At 37.6% G+C, this 25,719-nt stretch overlaps 1 protein-coding gene across 5 annotated transcripts in view; it reads right to left on the minus strand.

Moving 5' to 3' along the window:
- Positions 1 to 25,719, minus strand: part of FOCAD (focadhesin) — a 313,712-nt gene that overhangs the window by 28,439 nt on the left and 259,554 nt on the right. For all 5 annotated transcript variants that reach the window (XM_019934890.3, XM_019934889.3, XM_019934891.3 and 2 more), the window contains exons 31-35: positions 25,290 to 25,412; positions 19,048 to 19,125; positions 18,289 to 18,360; positions 16,878 to 16,980; positions 14,926 to 15,006 (exon numbers count right to left, since the gene is read on the minus strand). In XM_019934890.3, coding sequence (XP_019790449.1) covers positions 14,926 to 15,006; positions 16,878 to 16,980; positions 18,289 to 18,360; positions 19,048 to 19,125; positions 25,290 to 25,412 — 457 coding nt within the window. The remainder of the gene's footprint in view (positions 1 to 14,925; positions 15,007 to 16,877; positions 16,981 to 18,288; positions 18,361 to 19,047; positions 19,126 to 25,289; positions 25,413 to 25,719) is intronic.

Below are 25,719 nucleotides of genomic sequence, written 5' to 3' on the forward strand. Positions count from 1 at the left end.
TAGCCCTCTGCCTTTTCATCTTGTCTATCTTTCTGTGAATGTTTTTTGTTCCACAGGCTGCAGGATTGTAGTTCTTCTTGCTTCTGCAGTCTGCCCTCTGGTGGATGAGGCTAAGAGGCTTGTGTAGGCTTCCTGATGGGAGAGACTGGTGGTGGGTAGAGCTGGGTGTTGCTCTGGTGGGCACAGCTAGGTAAAACTTTAATCCGCTTGACTGCTGATGGGCGGGGCTGGGTTCCCTCCCTGTTGGTTGTTTGGCCTGAGGCAACCCAACACTGGAGCCTACCTGGGCTCTTTGGTGGAACTAATGGCAGACTCTGGGAGGGTTCATGCCAAGGAGTGACAAACTGGATAATCTAGATGAAATGGACTTCCGAGAATTTCTGCTGCTACTGTCCTTGTCCCCGCAGTGAGCCACAACCCCCACCTCCACCCCGCCTCTGCAGGAGACCCTCCAACACTAGCAGGTGGGTCTGGTTCAGTCTCCCCTGGGTTCACTGCTCCTTCGCCTGGGTCCCGATGTGCACACTAGTTTGTGTGTGCCCTCCGAGAGTGGAGTCTCTGTTTCCCCCAGTCCTGTTGAAGTCCTGCAAACAAATCCCACAAGACTTCAAAGTCTGATTCTCTAGGAATTCCTCCTCCCATTGCCGGACACCCATGTTGGGAAGCCTGACGTGGGGCTCATAACCTTCACTCCAGTGGGTGGATTTCTGTGGTATAAGTGTTCGCCAGTCTGTAAGTCACCCACCCAGCAGTTATGGAATTTGATTTTGCTGTGATTGCGCCCCTCCTACTGTCTCATTGTGGCTTCTCCTTTGTCTTTGGATGTGGGGTATCTTTTCTGGTGAGATCCAGTGTCTTCCTGTCAATGACTGTCCAGCAGCTAGTTGTGATTCTGGTGTTCTTACAAGAGGGAGTGAGAGCACGTCCTTCTACTCTGCCATCTTGGTTCAGCTCCTCCGTAGCAGTACTATTCACAATAGTCAAGAGCAACCCAAATGTCCATTGATGGAAAAATGGATAAACAAAATGTGATATATACACAGAATGGAACAGTATTCAACTTTAAAAAGAAAAGAAATCCTGTTATATGCTACATGTCCTCAACCTTGAGGACACTATGCTAAGTGAGATATATCAGTCAAAAGACAAATACTATATGATTCCACTTATACCTGGCATCTAAAATAGTCAAATTAATAGATATGGAAAGTAGAATCGTGGTTACCACGGGTCGGGGAAGGGAAAAAGGGTAGGTATTATTGCTTAGTGGGTACAAAGTTTCAGTTTTGCAAGATGAAAAAGTTCTGGAGATTAGTTTAACAATGATGTGAATATACTTAACACTGTATAAATGTATACTTAAAAATGGTTATGATGATAAATTTTAAATGTTTTTTATAATTTAAAAAAAGTTTAAAAAAAAGGAGAGACTTTTGGTTTCCGGTTGTGCATGTAAGGAGCTTGGAAGTTACCACTCTGGTATAAAAGTAAAAAGCTGAACAGACTGAAGAATCAACAACTCTTCTTGGATCCTTAAGAAAGGGAAGAACACAGGGCAAACTGCTGCCTCCAAGACTAGAGAGACAGGCAGATGAATACAGGGAGTCATGGCTTATCAGAGCAGAGACTCATGAGTGGATGCTGCAGGAACAGTGCTGGGGTAAGAAAATCTGAACTACAATTGATGCAATGCTGGAGGGCCCACAAATTTGATAACCTAGATGAAATGACCCAATTCTTTGAAAGACACAATCTGCCAAAATTCATACAAGAAGATACAGACAATCTGAATAGAACTACATCTATTTAAAAACTGAATCAATAATTAATAACCTTCCAAAAGAGAAAGCAACAGGCCCAGATGGGTTCACTGCTGAACTCTACCAAACATTTAAAGAAGAAATTATACCAATTCTCTTTAATCTCTTTCAGAAGATAAAAGCAGAGGGAATATTACCTAACTCATTCCATGAGGATGGCATTACCCTAATAGCAAAACCAGACTAAGACATAAGAAAACTACAGATATTTCTTATGAACATAGATGCAAAAATCTTTAAGAAAATATTAGCCAATTAAATCCAACAATGTATAAAAAGAATTATACACCACAACCAAGTAGAACTTATCCCAGGTATGCAAGGCTGGTTCAACATTTGAAAATCAATTAATGTAATCTATCACATCAGTAGCCTAAAGAAGAAAAATCATATGAATATATATCAATAAATGCAGAAAAAGCATTTGACAAAATCCAGCACCCATTCATGATAAAAACTCTCAGTAAACTAGGAATACAGCGGAACTTCATCAACTGGATAAAGCATATCTATAAAAAAATAACCTTCATCAACTAGATAAAGCATATCTATTAAAAAAAACAGCTAACATCATACTTATTGATGAAAAACTAGGATTAGGAACAAGGCAAGGATGTTTCTTCTCACCATGGCATTTCAATATTATATTGGAAGACCTAGCTTACACAATAAGATAAGAAAATTAAATAACAGGTATACTGATTGGGAAGGAAGATGCAAGTAACTAAGATTAGAAATGAAAGTGATGACACTGCTATCAACCTTACAGAAATAAAAAGGATTATAAGAGAAAGCTATGAAAAAGTTGTATGTAACAAATTGGATAATCTAGATGAAATGGACAAATTCACACACCTAAAAACACACAAATTACCAAAACCGACTCAAGAACAAATAGAAAATATGAACAGACCTATAACAAGTAAAGAGACTGAATCAGTAATCAAAGACCTCCCAACAAAGAAAAGTTCAGAACCAGATGGTTTTCCTGGTGAATTCTACCAAACACTTAAAGAAGAATTCACACCAATCCTTCTCAGTTTCTTCCAAAAAACAGAAGAGGAGGGAATACTTCCTAGCTCATTCTATGGGACCAGCATTAGCCTGATACCAAAGCTAGATGAAGACAACACAATAAAAGAAAACTACAAACCACTCCTTGTTATGTATATAGATGTGTAAATTCTCAACAAAACACTAGTAAACTGAATCCAAGGGCATATTAAAAGGACTATACATGATGACCACACAGGAATTATCCCAGGAATAAAAGTGCTATACAACATAAGAAAATCAATCAATGTAATACATACCACATTAACAGAATGAAGGGAGGAAAAACATATGATCATCTCAACTGACACAGAGAGCTTTTGATAAAATCCAACATTCTTTCATGACAAAAAAATACTCATAAAATTAGGAATAGAATGGAATTATCTTAATATGATAAAGTGCATTTGTGAAAAAACCCACAGTGAAAATCATATTCAATGATGCAAGACTGTAATCTTTTCCTCTACAATCAGGAACAAGACAAGGATGCTCACTGTCACCACTTTGTATTGGATGTTCTAGCCAGAGCCATTAGGCAAGAAAAAGAAATAAAAGGCATCCAGATTGGAAAGGAAAAAGTAAAGCTATCTCTATTTGCAGATGACATGATCCTATACACAGAAAAAGAGAAGTTAGTAAAGTTACAGGGTATAAGATCAACAAGCAAAAATTATTTGTGTTTCTATATCCCAGCAATGAATAATCTGAAAAGGAAATTAAGAAACAATTCCACATGCAATAGTACCCAAAGAATAAAATATCGGGAAATAAATTTAACCAAGGTAAAAGACACACACACTGAAAGTACAAAACATTGCTGAAGGAAGTAAAAGAAAATCTAAATAAATGGAAAGACATCTTGAGTTCATGGATTGGAATATTTAATATTGTTAAGATGATACTACTCAAAGCTATCCACAGATTCAACACAATACCTATCAAAATTTCAACAACCTTTTTTGCAGAAATGGAAAAGTTGATTCTCAAATTTATATGAAATTGCAAGGGGGCCCAAATAGTCAAAACAATCTTGAAAAAGGAAAATTTAAAGGATTCACACATACCAATTTCAAAACTTACTACAGAGCTACAATAATCAAAACAGTGTGGTACTGGCAAATATAAGGATAGACATATAACAAATGGAATAGAATTGGGAGGCCAGAAATAAACCCAAACATTTATGGCCAATTGATTTTTGACAAGGGTCCTAAGACCACTCAATAGGAGAAAGAAGGGTCTCTTCAACAAATAGTGCTGGGACAACTAGGTATTCAGGTGTAAATAATGAAGCTGGATCCCTACCTAACACCACATACAAAACTTAACTTAAAATGGGTCAATGACAATATAAGAATTAAATTGTAAAACTCTTAGAAGAAAACATAGAGGTAAGTCTTCATGACCTTTGATTTGGCAATGAATTCTTAGGTATGACCAAAAATATGAGCAACAAAAGGAAAAAAGATGAATTGGACTTTGTCAGTGCTAAAAACTTGTGTGTCCAAGGATATTATCAACAAATTGATAAGACAACCTAGAGAATGCAATAAAACATTGGCAAATTGTATATATGATAAGGGTCCAGTATCCAGAATACACAAATAATTCTTAAAATTTGAAAACAAAAAGACAATCTAGTTTTTAAAATGATCAAAGGACTTGAACAGATAATTCTCCGAAGAAGATATACCAACAAGTAGTTGAAGTTGCTTAACCTCATTAGTCATTAGGGAAACACAAATCAAAACTAAGTGATCACTTCACATTCAATAGGATGATAATAATAATGATAATAATAATCATGGAGAAAGAACAAATGTTGGCAAGGATGTGGAGGAATTGGAACCCTCATACATTGCTAGTAGGAATATAAAATGGTGCAGCCACTGTGGAAAAACAGTTTGGCAGTTCCTCAAAAAATTATATGGAATTACTATATGACTGAGCAATTCCACCCCTAGATACATACCCCAAAGAATTGAAAACTGGTATTCAAACAAAAACCTGGTACACAAGTCTCCACAGCAGCACCACTCATAATGGCCAAAAGGTAGAAACAACCCAAATGCCCATGAACAGATGAATGGATAAATAAAATGCATATCCATGCACTGGAATATTATTCAGTCATAAAAAAGGAACTAAATATTGATACTTGCCACCACATGGATGAACATTGACAACATTATGCTAAGCGAAAGAAGCCCATCACAAAAGGCCATATGGCATATGATGCCATTTAAATGAAATATGCAGAATAGGCAAATCCACAGAGACAGAAAGCAGATTTTGGCTGTTAGGGGCTGGGGGAAATGGGGGAATGGAAGCAATTGCTCAGGGAGTACAAGGTTTCCTTTTGGGGTGATGAAAATGTTCTGGAACTAGACAGTGGCCTAATATTGTGAATGTACTAAATGCCACTGAATTGTACACTTTAAAATGGTTAAAATGATAAATTTTATGTTATGTGTCTTTTACCACACACACACACACACACACTCTCACACACACAAGCACAAGAAGAAGAGAAAGGGATGAAGCAGTCTTTGATGAGAAAAGCAGAATCCATGGAAGAGATCGATACAGTGCAGCCCTGGGCAGGCAGACAGAAAGCAAGATAAAGTCTTGATGCCTGGTATCTTTCTGCTCCTGATACTCTGAGGGTTGAGAATAGTTTCTGTCCTTAGATTTCTGGGAAACCTATGAATCCTTGCAGTAAATACTGAGTCACTTGAAGCAAGTCATTGTTTTCTGTAATAAAAATTACCCTAACATAATTGCTATCACTGCCTAAGCTCATTTACTCATAATTTCACAGACTACTTAGGCGTTGATGACTAGTAAACCCATACTTCTAATGCAGGCCTTTCTCTGATGTTTCTACAGCTATCTCAAGAATCAGCATATTTTCTTAGGTAGCCCCCAACAAACCTACCTCTGTACCTTTGCCTCTGCCAACTTGGGAATGTATAATAAAACTAGTTGTGTGCCTTCCAGTGCTGTTTCTCTCCCCTCCAACCAATACTTTTTTGCTTTTTGAAAATGTTAAAAGCTCAACACACCTGCCACTCTTCTATGCTGTGTTACCAGTAACTGAAGCTTTATTTCAATTCCACCTTGTGATGTAATACTAGGATTATAGGAAATATTATCAGGGAGTTAACCATTGCTATTACAAGTAGAAGAATTTCTGACCAAAAAAGTAAATATATTCTTAAACACATTCATTTATTCAACTGAGTATCTATTAGCTACCAGACAGTGGAGACGGTGTTGAACAGGCAGAAGAGGTCACCATGCTCATGGAGCTTATACTCTAGTGACAGGACCAACAGACAAGGAAAAATCAGGTGTGATAAAAATAAAAATGCTATGATAGGAATTAACTGGTTGGGTATTCACATAACTCTATACTGATTATCCACATATGGCAGCTGTCCACACACAAAGTTGGCTGCAAATTGGAGTCTTTGATTTCACAAAACAACGACAACAAAATTTAAGCTGCTCTTGGGGGGGCCTTTTGGCTCACGATTCATAGAAATAGCCTAATGAACTGGCAGATAGTATAGTAAATATCTGGACATAGAATTACTCTTCACTGGGCTTCCCTGGTGGTGCGGTGGTTAAGAATCCGCCTGCCAATGCAGGGGACACGGGTTCGAACCCTGGTCCGGGAAGATCCCACATGCAACGGAGCAACTAAGCCCGTGCACCACAACTACTGAGCCTGCTCTCTAGAGCTCATGAGCCACAACTACTGAAGCCTGTGTGCCTAGAGCTCGGGCTCCGCAACAAGAGAAGCCACTGCAATGAGAAGCCCTCACACTGCAATGAAGACCCAACACAGCCAAAAATAAATAAATTTATAAAAATAATGTTCTATATTCTAGAAATGCCATTACCAGGTAGGAAAAGCTTATTATTCTAAAAAAAAAAAAAAAAAGAATTACTCTTCACTCCTATTAAGGACATAAATCCAATTCTATATTGTAAATCTTTAATTCATAAGCAGATTTCTGTTAAATTTTTTTCTCAGATCAAGTGTTTTTAAAACTATATAAAATTATATTCCAGGTCCTTCTATAGAATTCACTACAGAAAACTTGCAGTTTCCAGAGGATCTAGAGAATCAGGAGAGACATTCAACCTGTCCTCTAATACCAGGACCCAACGTAAAATATGGTCATTTTCTATATCCTTTATTGCTTAGACAACAGACTCTCTCTTGACAGGACAACAGAACTTTCACCAGTAACTGCACTTTACTATCTAAACACTTTACATGTTGCTTCCATACTCTTTAGAACTGACCTAATTAATATACAAGCAAGTGTCAGAAACAAGGAGAACTTGTAAAATGGAGCACAGGGGTGAAAATCAAGTAAGTACTATAATGCAATACATTTCCCACTTTTTAAAAAAGCAGAGAATCAGTATGGACTAGCATAGCTAGAATCACACAAAATTTTCCACTATATTTGCAGGGAACTAATTCTGAAACCAACTGGAATGAAAGAAATTATAGCAGCTGTTAGGAATGGAGAAAATACCTGGTAGTTCTAAGCATTTGCGGGGAGGTATGGAGAGAGAGCGAGCCCCAAAATGGGAGAACAGAGTCACATGGTTCCCTCCCCAGAGATCTTTAGCATTGGACACAAGAATCCAAATCTAAGCTATGGGAAGGATCAGTTCCCTTATTACAGAGCTCTATCTTTCACCCAAGTGCCTTAGACAAAAAGAAATACTGGAATGCTTTATAGACAATGGATTTGGAACTGAGAAGACCTAACAGTACTTGTTAAAAGGATCCAGATGTCTTAAAATCCGGTACAAAGTTGCTTTAAATCCCTCATCCAGTTGACAGCCTCAAAGAACCCTGATATAAATGGCATATCCGAACATAATGCATTACAACAGGACCCATTATCACACATACTCTGGCTACAGAAAGGATCAGATCTCAATGCCACAATGCACATGTGTAACTCCTATAGGAAAAGTCTGGTAACAAGTAGGCTAACAGCCACTGGTGTGTCTGTTCCCCATCACCAGCATGTCGCTTGTATGGTGTGGATATGTCTTTACCTTCTCCATCATTAGCGTTGTTTAGAAGCAATATATATAATATATGTATATACACATATATAATATATATATGATTACACACACACACACACATATATATATATGGTTAAAGTGGTAGATCAACAAATACTTGAAAACTATTACATGCCAAGTACTCTGTACTAAGCATTTAGGATAAAACCCACATGTTCTTCCTGCCCTTGAGGAAATTACAGTCTACTGGGAAAGACAGATTTTAAACAAAGAATCACAAATAATTAAGCAAATAATTTCACATATGTAAAGTACTATGAAAAACATAAAGTATCACATAAGAAATCTATGCTAATCTGGGAACATCAGGGAATCCTGTCTTATCCTCCACTGAGGAAAGGATGTTTAAAACAAGATGGAAAGGATGAGTCGAATTTTTCTAGACAAAGTCCTTAGAAAACACAGGTAGACATAATGACAGCATGACATATTTTGAGAGATTAACAGATGCTTAGCCCCTTGCCAGAAACCACTCTATAATCAAGACAGCTGTTGAAAACAGTTGATGATTCCAATATGTCAGTCAGATACTAAGAGTTGGTAGGATGTTCTTTCTTAGGACCAAGTACTTCAATATCATCCAGTGTTATCAGAAACAAAAACATCCCTGAGCCCCTTAGCACCAGGAAGGCTGCCAAGCAGGGTGGCTGCTCAGTGGAAATCAGGACCTGGGAGAGAGGAAGGCAGCTTTAGCAGGACTGTGGCAAATACATTGAGAATAATGGGAGTCAGGTTTCTTAAAGTCAGAGAAGAAAGTTACAAATGAGAAGGAGGAAATGCAGAAGGAAGCCTGTGATGTTGAATTGGAGATATTGGTGTGAACTCAAGTTTTTCAATATATATAGCTAGATATAAGAATAAATATAGACAATATGTGAGAGAGAAAGAGAGAGAGGGAGGGAGGGAGGGAAAGAAGGAGAGAAAGAGAATTTCCTAACTGTCCACTGAAAGGGCCTAGGAGCAGTGATTATCGCAGTAGCAATGCAGTAATTTGCACCCAAGATCTTGGCTTCTAAATATCTTTCTCCACGAGAAGAAACTTGAGTTACCTGGCTATTACAAGGCTGAGGATAATACAAGATGAACCTAGAACATCTTTGTGTGCCACAAAGAAAAGGAGGTACTCAAAGAATGATAAGGTTATCTCAAAAGGACACAAGAGTCAACTTAAAGAGGCTCTTTCTGATCTAGTCTGGAACAATTTGAGGATCAAAATCATGAATAACTGAATAATAAATAATTGAATAATAGGAGTTCAGCAGTCCATATTGAAAGAAAGAAAGAAAGGAAGAAAGAAAAAGAAAGGAAGCAAGGAAAGAAGGAAGGATGGAAGAGGGAGGGAGGGAAGGAGGCAGCTTTTCCTTTCAGAAGAAAGCCTACCAAAAAGTGTAAATGGGATAATGGAATTTTAAGAATCACCTATTGGCAATCATCAGAGTAATAACTCAGTCAAGAAAACATTAATGGATACCCAAACTAATGGGTGAAAGTAGGATGAAAATGGGATATTCATAAAGTCTCAAAATATCTCCACATAAAATATTTCTTGATGATAAAAGGAAAGGAGGAACTTTAATGAGGAGACACCTGGAAGAGATCACCTTATCCAAGTGATCAAAGTTAGCATCACTTTGGTGGAGGAAGACAGACATCGTGTACCACCCGAAGGGATGCAGTGAGCAGAGCAGGCCTCCATGGCTGTAACATTCTTGCCAAAGGTGACTGACCTCTCATGTGAGGAACACCAGGCAAACCCAAACAGAAAAGTGCTCTGTAAAACAACTGGCTTCTAATCCTAAAACACGTTAAAGTCATGAAAGACAGAACAACCGAGGCAATGTTCCAGACTGAAGGGGACCAAAGAGATGACAAGTGTGACATTCTGGATTAAATTCTTGTTCTGCTAAAGCCATCATTTGGGCTGTCAGGGAAACTTGAATAGGGTCTCTGGGTGAAAGGAATATAGAAGTGATCTGGCTGTTTTCACTTTTTGGTAAGTTTTAGATTATTTTAAAATAAAAAGTAAAATAAATTTTAAAGCACATCTAACATTTAATTAAAAAAAACGACATCTCAAATAGTAAATACATACAAAAATGTTCATTCCTTCTGACAATGAATGCAAATTAAAGTAGTCTTAAAGTATCATTTTATACCTGCTTGGCTTTTATTGTAGTCATTTGTTTTATCTATCTGATGGTTTGCTTTGTAATATGATAACTAGAAAGGGTTTATTCTTTATTTGTTTCCTAAGCACTGTTACATAAAGTGAAGCTGTGAGAAAAGCGTGGAAAAGATTCTCGTTCAGAGCCCCCAGAAAGAACCCACCCTACCAACGCCTTGACTTCTGACTTCTTGCCTCCTGAACTGAAGGTTTCCCCTGCCTGTGGCAGACACCAGAGAGTCACCACCAGGGATGCAGGGATGCAAAAAAGGACACAGGCAGAAAGACACAGAGAACTCCCAACCTGAGCTTCCTCAAGTGCCTTCACTTCCATTGCTGTTCTTGCCTGATCGGAAGTTGTGCCAGTGTGCCTTCCTTTCCTCTCCTTGCCAACACCTTTGACTATCCCGGCACCCAGAGCTGCATTCACTGTGATTGAAGGTCCATGTTTTATATTCTGTCTTCACAACGAGCTCGTCAGCCTGAGGATGGCTCATAAACTCATAATCCTTACAAAAAACTCTAGAAAGAAGATTCAATTATTTTCTCCACTTTACAGAAGCAATTGAGGATTACAGACTTAAGTAGCTTGCCTGAAGTGACATAGCCAGCAGGCAGTATAAGTGGGGTATGAACCCAGGCAGTCTGGCTCCCACGCTTTTAACCTCTATGATATGCTGCTGTACTATGATACTCAGACAGGGCCGAGGTACTGAAATCTGCTACAGTCCTTTTGAAGAGCAATGAGGCCATGCCATCTCTGTAGTCATCAAATCCTCAGACTCTTGGCCACTAATAAATTGCTGACAGTTTATCCTAAGGAAAGCTATATGCACAAGGATGTTCTCTATAATGGAAACATTTTAAATGATCTATAGGGTAATGGGTTAGTTATGATTCATCGACTTGACGGAACATTCTACAGTCAGTCATTATCATTATTAATGATAATGGTAATCATTTTTAATGATAATTATGGAGATATATGGAAAATAGGGAAATGTTTACAATATAATATTAAGTTAAAAAATACAAAGTTTATGTATACTGGTAAATATGTAAACATTGTGTGTGCATAACAGGAACAAATTAAAAAGTAAAATTTTTAAATGATAATAGCTGTTAGAAAGTCATGGGATAATTGGTGACTTTTTTCCTTTCAAATATTTTTATGATGTTTACAACAAAAAAATAGAAATTAAATACTCCCCAAACATATCATATTAAAACCTGTCTAGAAAGTGATGCAAGGATTCTTTTCATGCTTCCTCAACCCTTCTTTTCAGGGGATGAGTGGTGATTATGTCCATTTACATGGAAACTTGTTAAATTTTTTAAAAAGACAATAATATACATTTTATGATTCAATATAATATAACACACACACATCTAGAGGACATACACTGGAATATCTACTGAGGCTATCTCTAGGTGGTGAGATTAAGAGGATTCTTTCTTTTTCTTCATACCATTTTTGGTATGAAGAAATGTATTCATTTCTAATAACTTTTTAAAAAGAATTGTATAGGTAAACTATTACCAAACTAAAATACTTAAAAATAACATACTTTTGGTAACCAACTCCATAATTTCATCAGAAAAATAGAAATAGCTTTCTCATATCATTTATTCTATATTCTGCTCTCTTGGCTAGACTCATCAACAATTATATCTCATGCTAGTAATCCAAAAATGATCAACTGAGAATCTACCTATCGATAGTATATGTACAAGCCCAACACTTATACACTCAAATCGCTGACCAATGAATCCATATCGAGAAGGAAATGCCATTCATACTGACTTTCTTACAAGGATTTAAATATACTTTCTGTGAATTAATACTTCTTATTGTAAACTTTAAAGCCTAATAGAAAAATTAAAGCTTAGAAAGTCACATTCCCCAGAAAGAGAATGATAAGAAAAATAATCCTAAATGATTAGGTAGAAATACCTAAATGTTATCACCAAAAATAAATGATTATTTTTATTAAGTACTTTTAATACATTTTAAGTGTTTTGTTTAAAAAGTAGGTAAAATCTTGATGAAATCTGAATATGCCATGAGATTGAGAAAAAACAAAGATCAGAAATCAGGAAAAAGAATAAACGTACAGAAAAGAAGCAAAAATAAGAGTCAAAATTTAGAGGCCCTTAAGATAAAAAATAATTCCATGATAGGCGGAATTAGATTATAAGCAAATTTTAAGCATAGCACAGCCAAGAAATGTCCATAGAATAGATTATGATGATGACAAGGGTTAAGGAATATTATATCTGCTAGAAGGTAGGGCTATTAGGGAAGAAGAGAAAATGTTATAGGGTATAGCAAAAAAAACAGTTATATTCAAAACTATTAACTGCAGTCTTAAAATTGGAAGGAATTTTATCTGTTTGGCATGGTTTTAAAATGTAGGCCTGTATGAAGGAATAGATGCTATGAACATATGCTATGTTCTGTTGTATGAGTACTAAAGTGAGTATCTAGAATGAGAAAAGCCCTAAACATTTGAAGCAGATTAATATATTCACTATCTCAAATCTGATTGGCTAAAACTGAGATCATGACATCCAATCTCAACCTGGCATATGTGTGAATCAGGGATAACTCATCACATTTTTCTTCCTCTTGTGAGTTACTAAATGGCATACAGAGGCAACGAAGCCATGCTATCCCTAAAGTTTTCTCTCTTCTGCCTATGTCAAGCATGATTTTTATCCTCTCAAGCCATTTCTTCCTCTAAAGAGCTCACCAAAGTTGTCATCCTTCCTATCAGCAGCACCACTGGGCTCTGATGAGTGACACCCAAACATTTAAACTCAAAAGCTGCTTCAGAAGGGAGTTATTAAAATTCAAATGAGCTGGGCATATTGAAGAAGAAAACACTTGTTTGCATGCACACCTCCACATTTGGCCATCCCATTTAGACCCATAGAGCAGGGTCTGGTTTTGTTTTTGTAAATGGGCTTCCGAGGCGGAGGTCAGCCTCCCACGGCCTCCACTCCTCTGGGGTCATCATTAGTAATGGGTAAGGCTGAATGGATTTTCCTCTGAATCTAGTCAGTAAACCTGACAAGAAGGCAGCCCTCTCCCACAACCTGAGAATGCCAAAAATGTGACTAGTAATATGGCATTTTAAAAATATTTCATTTATATGTCTTAAAATAGCTTTAATAGTAAGATTTTACATAATGTTTCTGATGTCAATTTCACCTGATTTTTCAGTTTTAGAACAGAATACTTCCTGTTGTACCATGACTGCATAATCATAAAAATATTACATTTAAAAAAATTTTCCACAAGATTCACAGAAAATTCATTTCTGTTAAGAAATATGAATCTAGGGAGCCAAATGACATTTTAGTCACTAGAAAAGAAAAAGAGTATGTCTTTCATTTGGTCTTAAGGGTTTTATATTTCATGGAAATATCTCACGCTATCATCATTTAAAAATTTTATAAGATATCAGTGAGCAAACTAACAAAAAATAGAGCAAAAATATATGTTCCTAGAATTATTCTAGCCATGGAAATTTTAGATGTTCCTTTAGTAAGAATTCAATTTCCTCCTAATGGAGACATCTCTGTACTTTAAAAACACTTAATTTATGGCAATATAAACAATTAACTCCACATTATATATATATGACATGTTCATATATAAACATATCTTGTAAAACCATGACATAACCTTATACCAATTTTTACTGAGGATATGTAAAAGCAAATTATGCTAAGTCGCGACCTGAGGATAATATGCACAATTTCTAGAACTGCAGAAACTAAGGGAATTCATGTCCAACCTATGAAAGTAGTTTACAATCTGGAAGCTCCAGGGATTTCTGTACCCAGTGGAAACTTAGACAACGGACATGACTTTTAATGTCCCTTCCAATGGTGAGATTTTATCCTTCCATGACCTTCATTAATCAATGACTTCAGATGTCCCCAGATGTCTTCATTTTAATTGGTTTAAAAACTTTTTTTCCCCTAAAACTGGGATGGTCTTGTTGTAATACAGGCACTGATTTTGCCCAGACTGACACAGCCAACCCAACGAAGAATGAAACTAGCACACATCAGTGAAAGAATATTACATAAAACTGGTTCCTGAGCCATGACATGCTCATTTCAGATCCATTTTTTCCTCATAGCATGAAATGGTAGGTGTGTATCATTAAAGAGCATTTATTTGATAGTTTATGTGGCATTATTTTGACTCCAGTTATAAACAAAAGGCACTCAATCTCTGTCTTTAGGTTGTGTGTGGCAGCAAAAAAGAATCACAAAGGGACAACTGGTGCAGAGAAAAACAACAGAAACTAAAATTAAGAACTAGAGCCAGTGATTCCAACAACACAAAGTGATCACACAAGGTTCAGGGAGAAGACTTACCTCCAAGTCTGGTCCTGGAATACAAACAGCACCCATGTGTGTTTTCTCTTTTTAGGTCACACTCACTTGAAATTGACAAGAAAAGTAATGTGCGCTTATACTTTCGAAATGGCCAAAAGGAAGATTAAGATATTCACATGTCCCCCAAGATCACGTATGGTAGTTCCAACAGTACACACAGTGTGTATGTTTATGTACCACTTAGTGTAGTTGGTCTCCTAGTCATCTCTACTGCAAAGATGATCTGGCAGGAGAAATTATTCACCCCTTCAGATTTGTATTGTTTAATTCTACAGAAGCAAGCTGAGGGCACACAAACTTGACATGTAGACAGTATGACAGAGTTCAAGAAATGTGCTCACTTGCCTTTTTTTCCTCCTGTAATGAAGAAGCCAATGGATGCTCTAATAAAACTGCTTTCAGGCAAATAGCTATAGTCCGTAGGAACTGTGGAGACAGAAAATGATCAAATTAACCACTGAACCTGGCGGGACTAATGAAGGAAAGATAATGATCTCATGCTGCCATATCAACCTAGAGACAAAGCAGAAGTGTTTATGCCATTAATCTCAGAACAATACTCTGTGGTTGCAACTAATTCTATTAGGTTAAGTGACTGGCCTTGGAGTCATCACTTAGGCTATGCAAGCAAATCTAAAACGGTGGTAAATCTAGAGGAGGCTGAAAAACCACAGAGGACAAAAATTGTACTCAAGTGGTTTAAAAAAACCCTTTTCCACTTTGGCACATCAATGAGCTGCAATCCAGTGACTTCCTCTGTGTCAGCAAGGAGTCTACTGGGCTTCTAGGATGAGACCACCATTCTCTGGGCTATTTCAGGGCACCCTGAGTCAGATATATGAACTATGGAAATACATCAATCAGCATTAATATCAGCTAGTCTCTTACTTCATAAGGCAGGGACCTCTATGTGACCAACACGTGCAAATAACCAGATGTGCCTGCTGACCTGGAACAATGAAGGAGTGACATTTATGCTTGTTGAGTCCTGGGAGTTTCCCAGATTCTTTTCCTCCCAGTTCCACATAATTGTTTCATGAAATGTTTTTTACTGGGATAGATGGCTCAACTTTTCCAGACACACAATCATGTTGCTCCAAAGAACCTGGGTGTAAGATGATTCACTACGACCTGTCTTCAGTATATGTGGGCCAGACCGTGTACTCCACAGTATAACAATTAAAAGCCTATGTGAAAAAGCGAAAGCCTGACATACACATGCTATTTTACCAGGACCTTGTGAGAGCACTGCACTTCAAAACTAGCAATACCAAGGGTTTCTAATATGACTACTTGTTTTTTCCTTTTCCAGTTTTAATATGACAGCTTCTAGTTGTCTAAAGTTCATTATGTTGGGAATGCTGTGAAACCATGTCCTATTTCTATAGCTGAGGAGTGATTGAAAATGAGGGAGACAGTAATTATAGTAGCCCATGGTAATGCTGTCTGTAGACTACCTGTCAGGGGATATGTGAAACTAGGTTTTAATGAGGAATCTTTGGTACCTAAACCTCCCTGGCATGAGTCCAAGAGAGCCAGTGGTCAAAATTCTATAAAGAGCAAGGAGTAGCTATAGGTCCCAGTGCATTACAGTGATGCCTTCCCCGGGAGATCTCCAAGTACACACATAAGTTAAGCATGTGGGAACTGCAAATATTTTTATTGCTTTTATTAAAAAGCTGGAAATAGAAAAAGCCTTGTTACATTAAGACCTAGGATTTTAATTCCAAGGCCAAGGAGATATACATCTTTAAAAGTACTTACCCAATTATTTTCTCAAAACCAGGAGCCAGAAGAATTCCAGCCATATATGAAGAGTTTTTTAATGAAATATGAATATTATACAAACTATGATTACATCTAGTAAAATAAAAAGAACTCTGTTCCAAGCTTCAAGGGTCTGATTCCTAGTTTCTGAATTTCTCATTAAGCTTGTACCTAAGTCATGTAACCTTTCTGAGCCTCGGGTTCTCCATTTGTAAAATATGGGGTTAGACTCAATGTCTAAACCGATCTCCAAGGAAGGCAGAGAGAAAGAGTGAAAAGAGCATGGGCTTTGGCGGCCGACAGATCTTAGTTCAAACTGCATGTTTACCATTTACTGCTATGTGACCCTGGGCAAGTCAGGAGACCTCTCCACAGTCCATTTTCCTCTGATGTAAAAGAGGGACAGTAATATCCACCACCGATATTACTGTGCTTGGGTAGCTGTGAAAATTAACTCTCTTAACAAAGCACATTGCCCCATGTCAGCAATCCCTTCTTCCAGCTCCAGTGTTCTATGACTCCAGTCTTACCCGAGGTTCTACTTTGATTTGAGGACAGAGTAGACAGATGAAGATGTCCTAGAAGCCAGATTGCATTTGACTGAAGACCAATCACCCCAGACACACTGATGACCTATAAATGAAATGTAACAGTTCAATGATGGGGCAAGATCCAAATTCTATTCAATACAAGGCCACTCACAGGAGGTCACTAATCTTTTATGAGGTGGTGGCTTGGCTGGTAATGAGATATACAAGATGTACTATCAACTGTCTAATATACTAAACGTGGGACATAGAGGTGATCAACAAGTGTTGCTGAATGAATGAATGAATGAATGAATCTATCAGTCATGATGGAACGTACCAGTGGTTGTCTCAGTTTTCACTGAGTCAGACTGGTCTAAAGGAATTTTCAAAAAATGAGAAAAGAAAATCCAAAAAGTAAAAAGAGGCGATAGTTGCTTAAAACTAAAGTACCTTTAAAAGTAGAAGGAGATACTATTTTGTTCTCCTCTTTGACTAATGCTCTATTACTGTTTTATCATTCATAATAAGATTTTTAAAATAATAGTTTTCATTTATAGATTTTTCCCCAAGTTACAGCAACTTATGTTTCAGTAGAATTTTTTTTGGAGAATATTCATATTCATACATGCAAAAGAGAGTTTCTTCTGTTCAGAAATTTGTTTGCTTTTAAAACCATGAATTCCTAAAACTTCTTTATGTGGTGAGTATTATAACCAGCTATATTTGCAAGAATGAAAACAAGTATGCTAAGTGAAAAGCCTAGGATACAAAGTTCTACATATGATAAGAATACAACTATGCAGAGAAAATAAGAATGCTTAAAAAGAAATATGACCAAATATTAGTAGCAGCTGCTTCAGGTTGGGAGGAACATCATTGATATTTTTTCAGCTTCTTTCATTCTGTAATTTTAAGTTTATTCAATGAACATCATGATTTTTTAAAAATAAAAATCTGAAAATATAAAATCATTTCTCAGCAGATGGACATGTTTATTCTTTAGACAAGGAGAATGCTGACCATAATTTACCTAAATACTTTTACCAGTGACATCTGAACTAGTGCCTCTTGACCATTCTGCTTAGATATATGCCCTGCCCTTTGACTGTCTTCCACTTTTCCTTGTCTGGAGGGCCTGACATTCTTTGCAAGGTCAGGTTTTAATTTTTAAGAGAAACCAGTGCCAACTTAACTCAAAAATGCCAGCTTTCTTTTTTTCCAGAGGTGGTGTGTGTTGATCAGCAAATTATGCAGGGCCGTAAGCCATGCTCCAATGACCCTTGAACTCACCATGAATAACCAGAGATTTCCCCATTGTCTAAGTAAAACAGTTTATATCATGAAAAAGAAAAAAGAACACAAAGGGGAATATCTGTTTTCCCACTCAACGGTCTGAAATTCCCCTTCTCACCTGAGTTAAAGTTCTAATGACTTCATTAAGTCTGCCTTGAAAATGAGAGGACTGGATGGCTTCTGACTTCAGCTGAAAGAAAAAGGAGAAATACCCATCCCGCATCGCCCCAGAAGTAAATAATGATATTCCCAGTGTATGAGTTACCATCATCTAAGCTGTGAAATAATTTATCATTATATCCTTATATTTCAAAAACAAAAGCTGTGAGCTCCTTGAAGGCAGTGCCCATGCTTTATGAAATCACTGATTTCCTAGCACCAGTTCAGTGTGGCATGTAGCAGTCACGTAATAAACCTTTACTGTATGAACAAAGGAACACCTTAGAATTACTTGTAAATTTACATATACATATGCTCACTACACAAAACATTTTAAAGTGAAAGCATAATTACATAGATATAAACTTAAACATCACAGATGCAAAATGGAGTTTCTTATGAATGGCTTTTTAAATTTCTTAGGATCCAATCACTTTTCTCATTCAGAGAATTTTGCAGAAAGTAGATAAGTTGACTAGGTTTAATTCCTACAAACCAAATAAAATAAGGAACATATCTCTATACAAAGAATTCCTGACCAAGAGCAATTTTCCATATATAAAGGCATTAGAAAGCCCAGTGTAAACAATACCATGATCATATATTGTTCTTTCCTTAGCATACTGAGATATTGGGTATTCTTTTCTTGCTGTGACTATGTACACATTTAGGTTTCTTCTCCCACCCGACCCCGACCCCCCCTTTTTTTTTTTTTTACCTGCATTACATCCCCTTCAGAGCCTACCAAGGCCACCATGCCATGAAGAGCTGCCAAACACAGCATTGTGGAGGTGCCCTGAAAACAAACATCAGAATATGTCAAGAGGGAAACAGTCCTTGGGTTGGAAGTGGATAAAAATTATATCAGGGATTCCCTGGTGGCGCAGTGGTTGGGAGTCCACCTGCCGATGCAGGGGACGCGGGTTCGTGCCCTGGTCCGGGAGGATCCCACATGCCGCAGAGCGGCTGGGCCCGTGAGCCATGGCCGCTGGGCCGGCATGTCCGGAGCCTGTGCTCCGCAACGAGAGAGGCTACGACAGTGAGAGGCCCACATAATGCAAAAAAAAAAAAAAAAAAAAAAAAAAAAAAAAAATTATATCAAAGAAAAACAACTGGCCAAAATGGTACTAAATTTGTAGGGTCAACACAACCTGTGTCACTGAACTGAGAACGGCCCCAGACTTGAATAAAGTAACAGGTTAAAGTTGTTAGATTCTAGGTGGTTTCTTGTCGTTTTTTTATTTTTCAAAACTACAGTGTTGTTTTAAAATTAACACACTGACAAAACAGCCAGTTAAAAAACAAAACTATAATGGTTAACAGGATGTATCATTTATAAGGCATTAAAAATACATGTGTCTTGGGGGAGATTGGTTTAAGATGGCGGAGTAGAAGGAAGTGCGCTCACTCCCTCTTGTGAGAACACCAAAATAATAACTAACTGCTGAACAATCATTGACAGGAAGATATTGGAACTCACCAAAAAAAGATACCCCACACCCAAAGACAAAGGAGAAGCTGCAATGAGATGGTAGGAGGGGTGCAATCACAATAAAATCAGATCCTGTAACTGCTGGGTGGGTGACTCACAAACTGGAGAACAATTATAACACAGCAGTCCACCCACTGGAGTGAAGTTTCTGAGCCCCACGTCAGGCTTCCCAACCTGGTCTGGCAACGGGAGGAGGAATTCCCAGAGAATCAGACTTTGAAGGCTAGTGGGATTTCATTGCAGGACTTCGACAGGACTGGGGGAAACAGAGACTCCACTCTTGGAGGGCACACACAAAGTAGTGTGCGCATCAGGACCCAGGGGAAGGAGCAGTGACCCCATAGGAGACTGAACCAGACCTAACAGCTAGTGTTGGAGAGTCTCCTGCAGAGGCGGGGGGTGGCTGTGGCTCACAATGGGGACAAGGACACTGGCAGCAGAAGTTTTGGGAAGTACTCCTTGGCGTGAGCCCTTTCAGAGTCCACCATTAGCCCCACCAAAGAGCCTGTAGCCTCCAGCGCTGGGTAACCTCAGGCCAAACAACCAACAGGGAGGGAACTCAGCCCCACCCAACAGCAGACAATCGGATTAAAGTTTTACTGAGCTCTGCCACCAGAGCAACACCCAGTTCTACCCACCACCAGTCCCTCCCATCAGGAAGCTTGCACAAGCCTCTTAGAAAGCCTCATCCACCAGAGGGCAGACAGTAGAAGCAAGAAGAACTACAATCCTGCAACCTGTGGAACGAAAACCACATTCACAGAATGATAGACAAAATAAGAAGGCAGAGGACTATGTACCAGATGAAGGAACAAGATAAAACCCCAGAAAAACAACTAAATGAAGGGGAGAACGGTAACCTTCCAGAAAAAGAATTCAGAATAATGATAGTGAAGATGATCCAGGACCTCGGAAAAAGAATGGAGGTAAAAATCGAGAACATGCAAGAAATGTTTAACAAAGACCTAGGAGAATTAAAGAACAAACACCTAGAAGAATTAAAGAACAAGCAAACAGAGATGAACAATACAATAACTGAAATTAAAACTACACTAGAAGGAATCAATAGCAGAATAACTGAGGCAGAAGAACGGATAAGTGACCTGGAAGATAGATTGCTGGAATTCACTGCTGCAGAACAGAAGAAAGAAGAAAGAATGAAAAAATGAAGAAAACCTAAGAGACGTCTGGGCCAACATTAAATGCACCAACATTCGCATTACAGGGGTCCCAGAAGGAGAAGAGAGAGAGAAAGAACCCGAGAAAATATCTGAAGAGATTATAGTCAAAAACTTCCCTAACATGGGAAAGGAAATAGACACCCAAGTCCAGAAAGCACAGAGAATCCCAGGCAGGATAAACCCAAGGAGAAACATGCTGAGACACATAGTAATCAAATGGACAAAAATTAAAGAAAAAGAAAAATTATTAAAAGTGACAAGGGAAAAATGACAAATAACATACAAGGGAACCCCCATGAGGTAAACAGCTGATTTCTCAGCAGAAACTCTACAAGCCAGAAGGGAGTGGCATGATATATTTAAAGTGATGAAGGGGAAGAAACTACAACCAAGATTAATATACCCAGCAAGGATCTCATTCAGATTCGACAGAGAAATCAAAAGCCTTACAGACAAACAAAAGCTAAGAGAATTCAGCACCACCAAACCAGCTCTACAACAAATGCTAAAGGAACTTCTCTAACTTCTCTAAGCAGTGTTTCTTGGGAAACACAAGAGAAAAAAGGACCTACAAGGACAGACCCTAAACAATTAAGAAAATGGTAAATACATATCGACAATTACCTTAAATGTGAATGGATTAAATGCTCCAACCAAAATACACAGACTTGCTGAATGGACACAAAAGCACAACCCGTATATATACTGTCTACAAGAGACCCACTTCAGACCTAGGGACACATACAGACTGAAAGTGAGGGGATGGAAAAAGATATTCCATGCAAATGGAAATCAAAAGAGAGCTGGGGTGGCAATACTTATATCAGATAAAATAGACTTTAAAATAAAGACTGTTGCAAGAGACAAGGAAGGACACTACATACTGATCAAGGGATCGATCCAAGAAAAAGATATAACAATTATAAATATATATGCACCCAACATAGGACCACCTCAAAAGATAAGGCAAATGCTAACAGCCATAAAAGGAGAAATTGACAGTAACAGAATAATAGAGGGGGACTTTAACACCTCACTTACACCAATGGACAGATCACCCAGACAGAAAATTAATAAGGAAACACAAGCTTTAAATGTCACAATAGACCAGATAGATTTAAGCGATATTTATAGGACATTCCATCTACATGGAATAGAATGTAATCTGTACATTCCAGATTACACTTTCTTCTCAAGTGTACACAGAACATTCTCCAGGGGAGATCACATCTTGGGTCACAAATCAAGCCTCAGTAAATTTAAGAAAATAGAAATCATATCAAGCATCTTTTCCAACCAAAACGCTGAGATTAGAAACAAATTACAGGGAAAAAAACATAAAACACACAAACACATGGAGGCTAAACAATACATTACAAAATAACCAAGAGATCATTGGAGAAATCAAAGAGGAAATCAAAAATACCTAGAGACAAATAACAATGAAAACACGACAATCCAAAACCTATGGGATGCAGCAAAAGCAGTTCTAAGAGGGAAGTTTATAGCTATACAATCCTACCTCAAGAGACAAGAAACATCTCAAACAAATAGTCTAAACTTACACTTAAAGGAACTAGAGAAAGAGGAACAAACAAAACCCAAAGTTAGCAGAGGAAAGAAATCATGAAGATTAGATCAGAAATAACTGAAAAACAAATGAAGGAAACAATAGCAAAGATCAATAAAACTAAAAGTCGGTTATTTGAGAAGATAAAAAAAATTGATAAACCTTTAGCCAGACCCATCAAGAAAAAGATGGAGAGGACTCAAATCAATAAAATCAGAAATGAAAAAGGAGACGTTACAATGGACACTGCAGAAATACCAAGCACCATAAGAGACTACTACAAGCAACTCTATGCCAATAAAATGGACAACCTGGAAGAAATGGACAAATTCTAAGAAAGGTATAACCTTCCAAGACTGAACCAGGAAGAAATAGAAAATATGAACAGACCAATCACAAGGAATGAAATTGAAACTGTGATTAAAAATCTTCCAACAAACAAAAGTCCAGGACCAGATGACTTCACAGGTGAATTCTATCAAACATTTAGAGAAGAGCTAACACCCATCCTTCTCAAACGCTTCCAAAAAATTGCAGAGGAAGGAACACTACTAAACTCATTCTACGAGGCCACCATTACGCTGTTACCAAAACCAGGCAAAGATACTACAAAAAAAGAAAATTACAGACCAATATCACTGATGAATATAGATGCAAAAATCCTCAACAAAGTATTAGCAAACAGAATCCAGCAGCACATGAAAAGGATCATACATCATGATCAAGTGGGATTTATCCCAAGGATGAAAGGATTCTTCAATATAGGCAAATCAATGTGATACACCATATTAACAAATGGAAGAATAAAAACCATATATTTTTATGTTTTTCAAGTCCTAGCCACGGCAATCAGAGAAGAAAAAGAAATAAAAGGAATACAAATTGGAATACACTGATGAAAGAAATCAAAGATGACACAAACAGATGGAGAGCTATACCATGTTCTTGGATTGGAAGAATCAATATTGCGAAAATGACTATATTACCCAAAGCAATCTACAGATTCAGTGCAATCCCTATCAAATTACCAACGGCATTTTTTACAGAACTAACTAGAACAAAAAATCTTAAAATTTGTATGGAGACACAGAAGACCCCGAATAGCCAAAGCAATCTTGAGGGGAAAAAACGGAGCTGGAGGAATCAGACTCCGTGTCTTCAGACTATACTACAAAGCTACAATAATCAAGACAATATGGCACTGGCACAAAAACAGAAATATAGATCAATGGAACAGGATAGAAAGACCAGATATAAACTCACACACCTATGGTCAACTAATCTATGACAAAGGAGGCAAGGATATACAATGGAGAAAAGACAGTCTCTTCAGTAAGTGGTGCTGGCAAAACTGGACAGGTACATGTAAAAGAATGAAATTAGAACATTCCCTAACACCATACATAGAAATAAACTCAAAATGGATTAAGGACCTACATGTAAGACCGGACACTATAAACCTCTCAGAGGAAAACATAGGAAGAACACTCTTTGACATAAATCACAGCAAGATCTTTTTTGATCCACCTCCTAGAGTAATGGAAATAAAAACAAAAATAAGCAAATGGGACCTAATGAAACTTAAAAGCTTTTGTCCAGCAAAGGAATCTATAAATAAGACGAAAAGACAACCCTCAGAATGGGAGAAAATATTTGCAAACGAATCAACATACAAAATATTACTCTCCTAAATATATAAACAGCTCATGCTGCTCAATATTAAAAAAACAAACAACCCAATCAAAAAATGGGCAGAAGACCTAAATGGACATTTCTCCAAAGAAGATATACAGATTGCCAAGAAGCACACGGAAAGCTGCTCAACATCTCTCATTATTAGAGAAATGCAAATCAAAACTACAATGAGGTATCACCTCACACCAGTTAGAATGGGCATCATCAGAAAATCTATAAACAACAAATGCTGGAAACGGTGTGGAGAAAAGGGAACCCTCTTGCACTGTTGGTGGGAATGTAAATTGATACGGCCACTATGGAGAACAATATGGAGGTTCCTTAAAAAACTAAAAGAATTACCATATGACCCAGCAATTCCACTGCCGGGCATATACCCAGGGAAAACCATAATTCAAAAAGACACATGCACCCCAATGTTCACTGCAGCACTATTTACAATAGCCAGGTCATGGAAGCAACCTAAATGCCCATCGACAGACGAATAGATAAAGAAGATGTGGTACAGATATACAATGGAATATTACTGAACCATGAAATGGAACAAAATTGGGTTATTTGTAGTGACGTGGATGGACCTAGAGACTGTCAAACAGAGTGAAATAAGTCAGAAAGAGAAAAACAAATATTGTATATTAATGCATATATGCAGAATATAGAAAAATGGTACAGATGAACTAGTTTGCAGGGCAGAAATAGAGACACACATGTAGAGGACAAATGTATGGACACCAAGGGGGGAAGCAGGTGGTAGTGGTGGAGGTGGGATGAATTGGGAGATTGTGATGGACATGTATACACTAATATGTATAAAATAGATAACTAATAAGAACCTGCTGTATAAAAAAATAATAATAAAATTAAATTAAAAAGGAAAAAAATGTACATGTGTCTCTTTCATTTGAAATTGCCTATTCTTTTATGGTTAAGCTATATATCTTGGCAGCACCTATAAATGGTCCAATAAAGTAGCTCTTTTTCCTTTATAAAACTATAAAATAACATGCAGGAGGTCCTTCTACCTCTGTTAGGACAATTCTGATCCAGGCAGGGAGCAGTTTGTTGCCCAAGTCTTCAGCTTTTCCATGTCCACACACAGACAAACCATGAACTATGTTTCCTAACGCCAGGGCAAAACCTGAAGTCTGTTAAAAATAAATTAAAAGAAGAGGTAAGAAAAAAAGAAGAATGGCACAGATCAGGAACGTTCATATACAGCAAAACAAGCACATTTAAGGGCTCCCTTTCCTATAGACACATTCTGTTTCCACCTGAAAATCAGAGATTTGCAGATTTTTTAAATCTACACCAGTCTGCAACAGAAACTGCAGTCTAATTGTATGGAATTTGGCTTCAGTAAGTCGTTTATTTTAGGAAAAGAATACTGCACTACTGATTGACTTGGGTCAAACAATCCAAATTCTAAGAAGGAGGTTAGGGTGAAAACACCAA

This window comes from Tursiops truncatus, chromosome 6 (genome assembly GCF_011762595.2).
Source record: "Tursiops truncatus isolate mTurTru1 chromosome 6, mTurTru1.mat.Y, whole genome shotgun sequence".
Classification (NCBI taxonomy): domain Eukaryota; kingdom Metazoa; phylum Chordata; class Mammalia; order Artiodactyla; family Delphinidae; genus Tursiops; species Tursiops truncatus.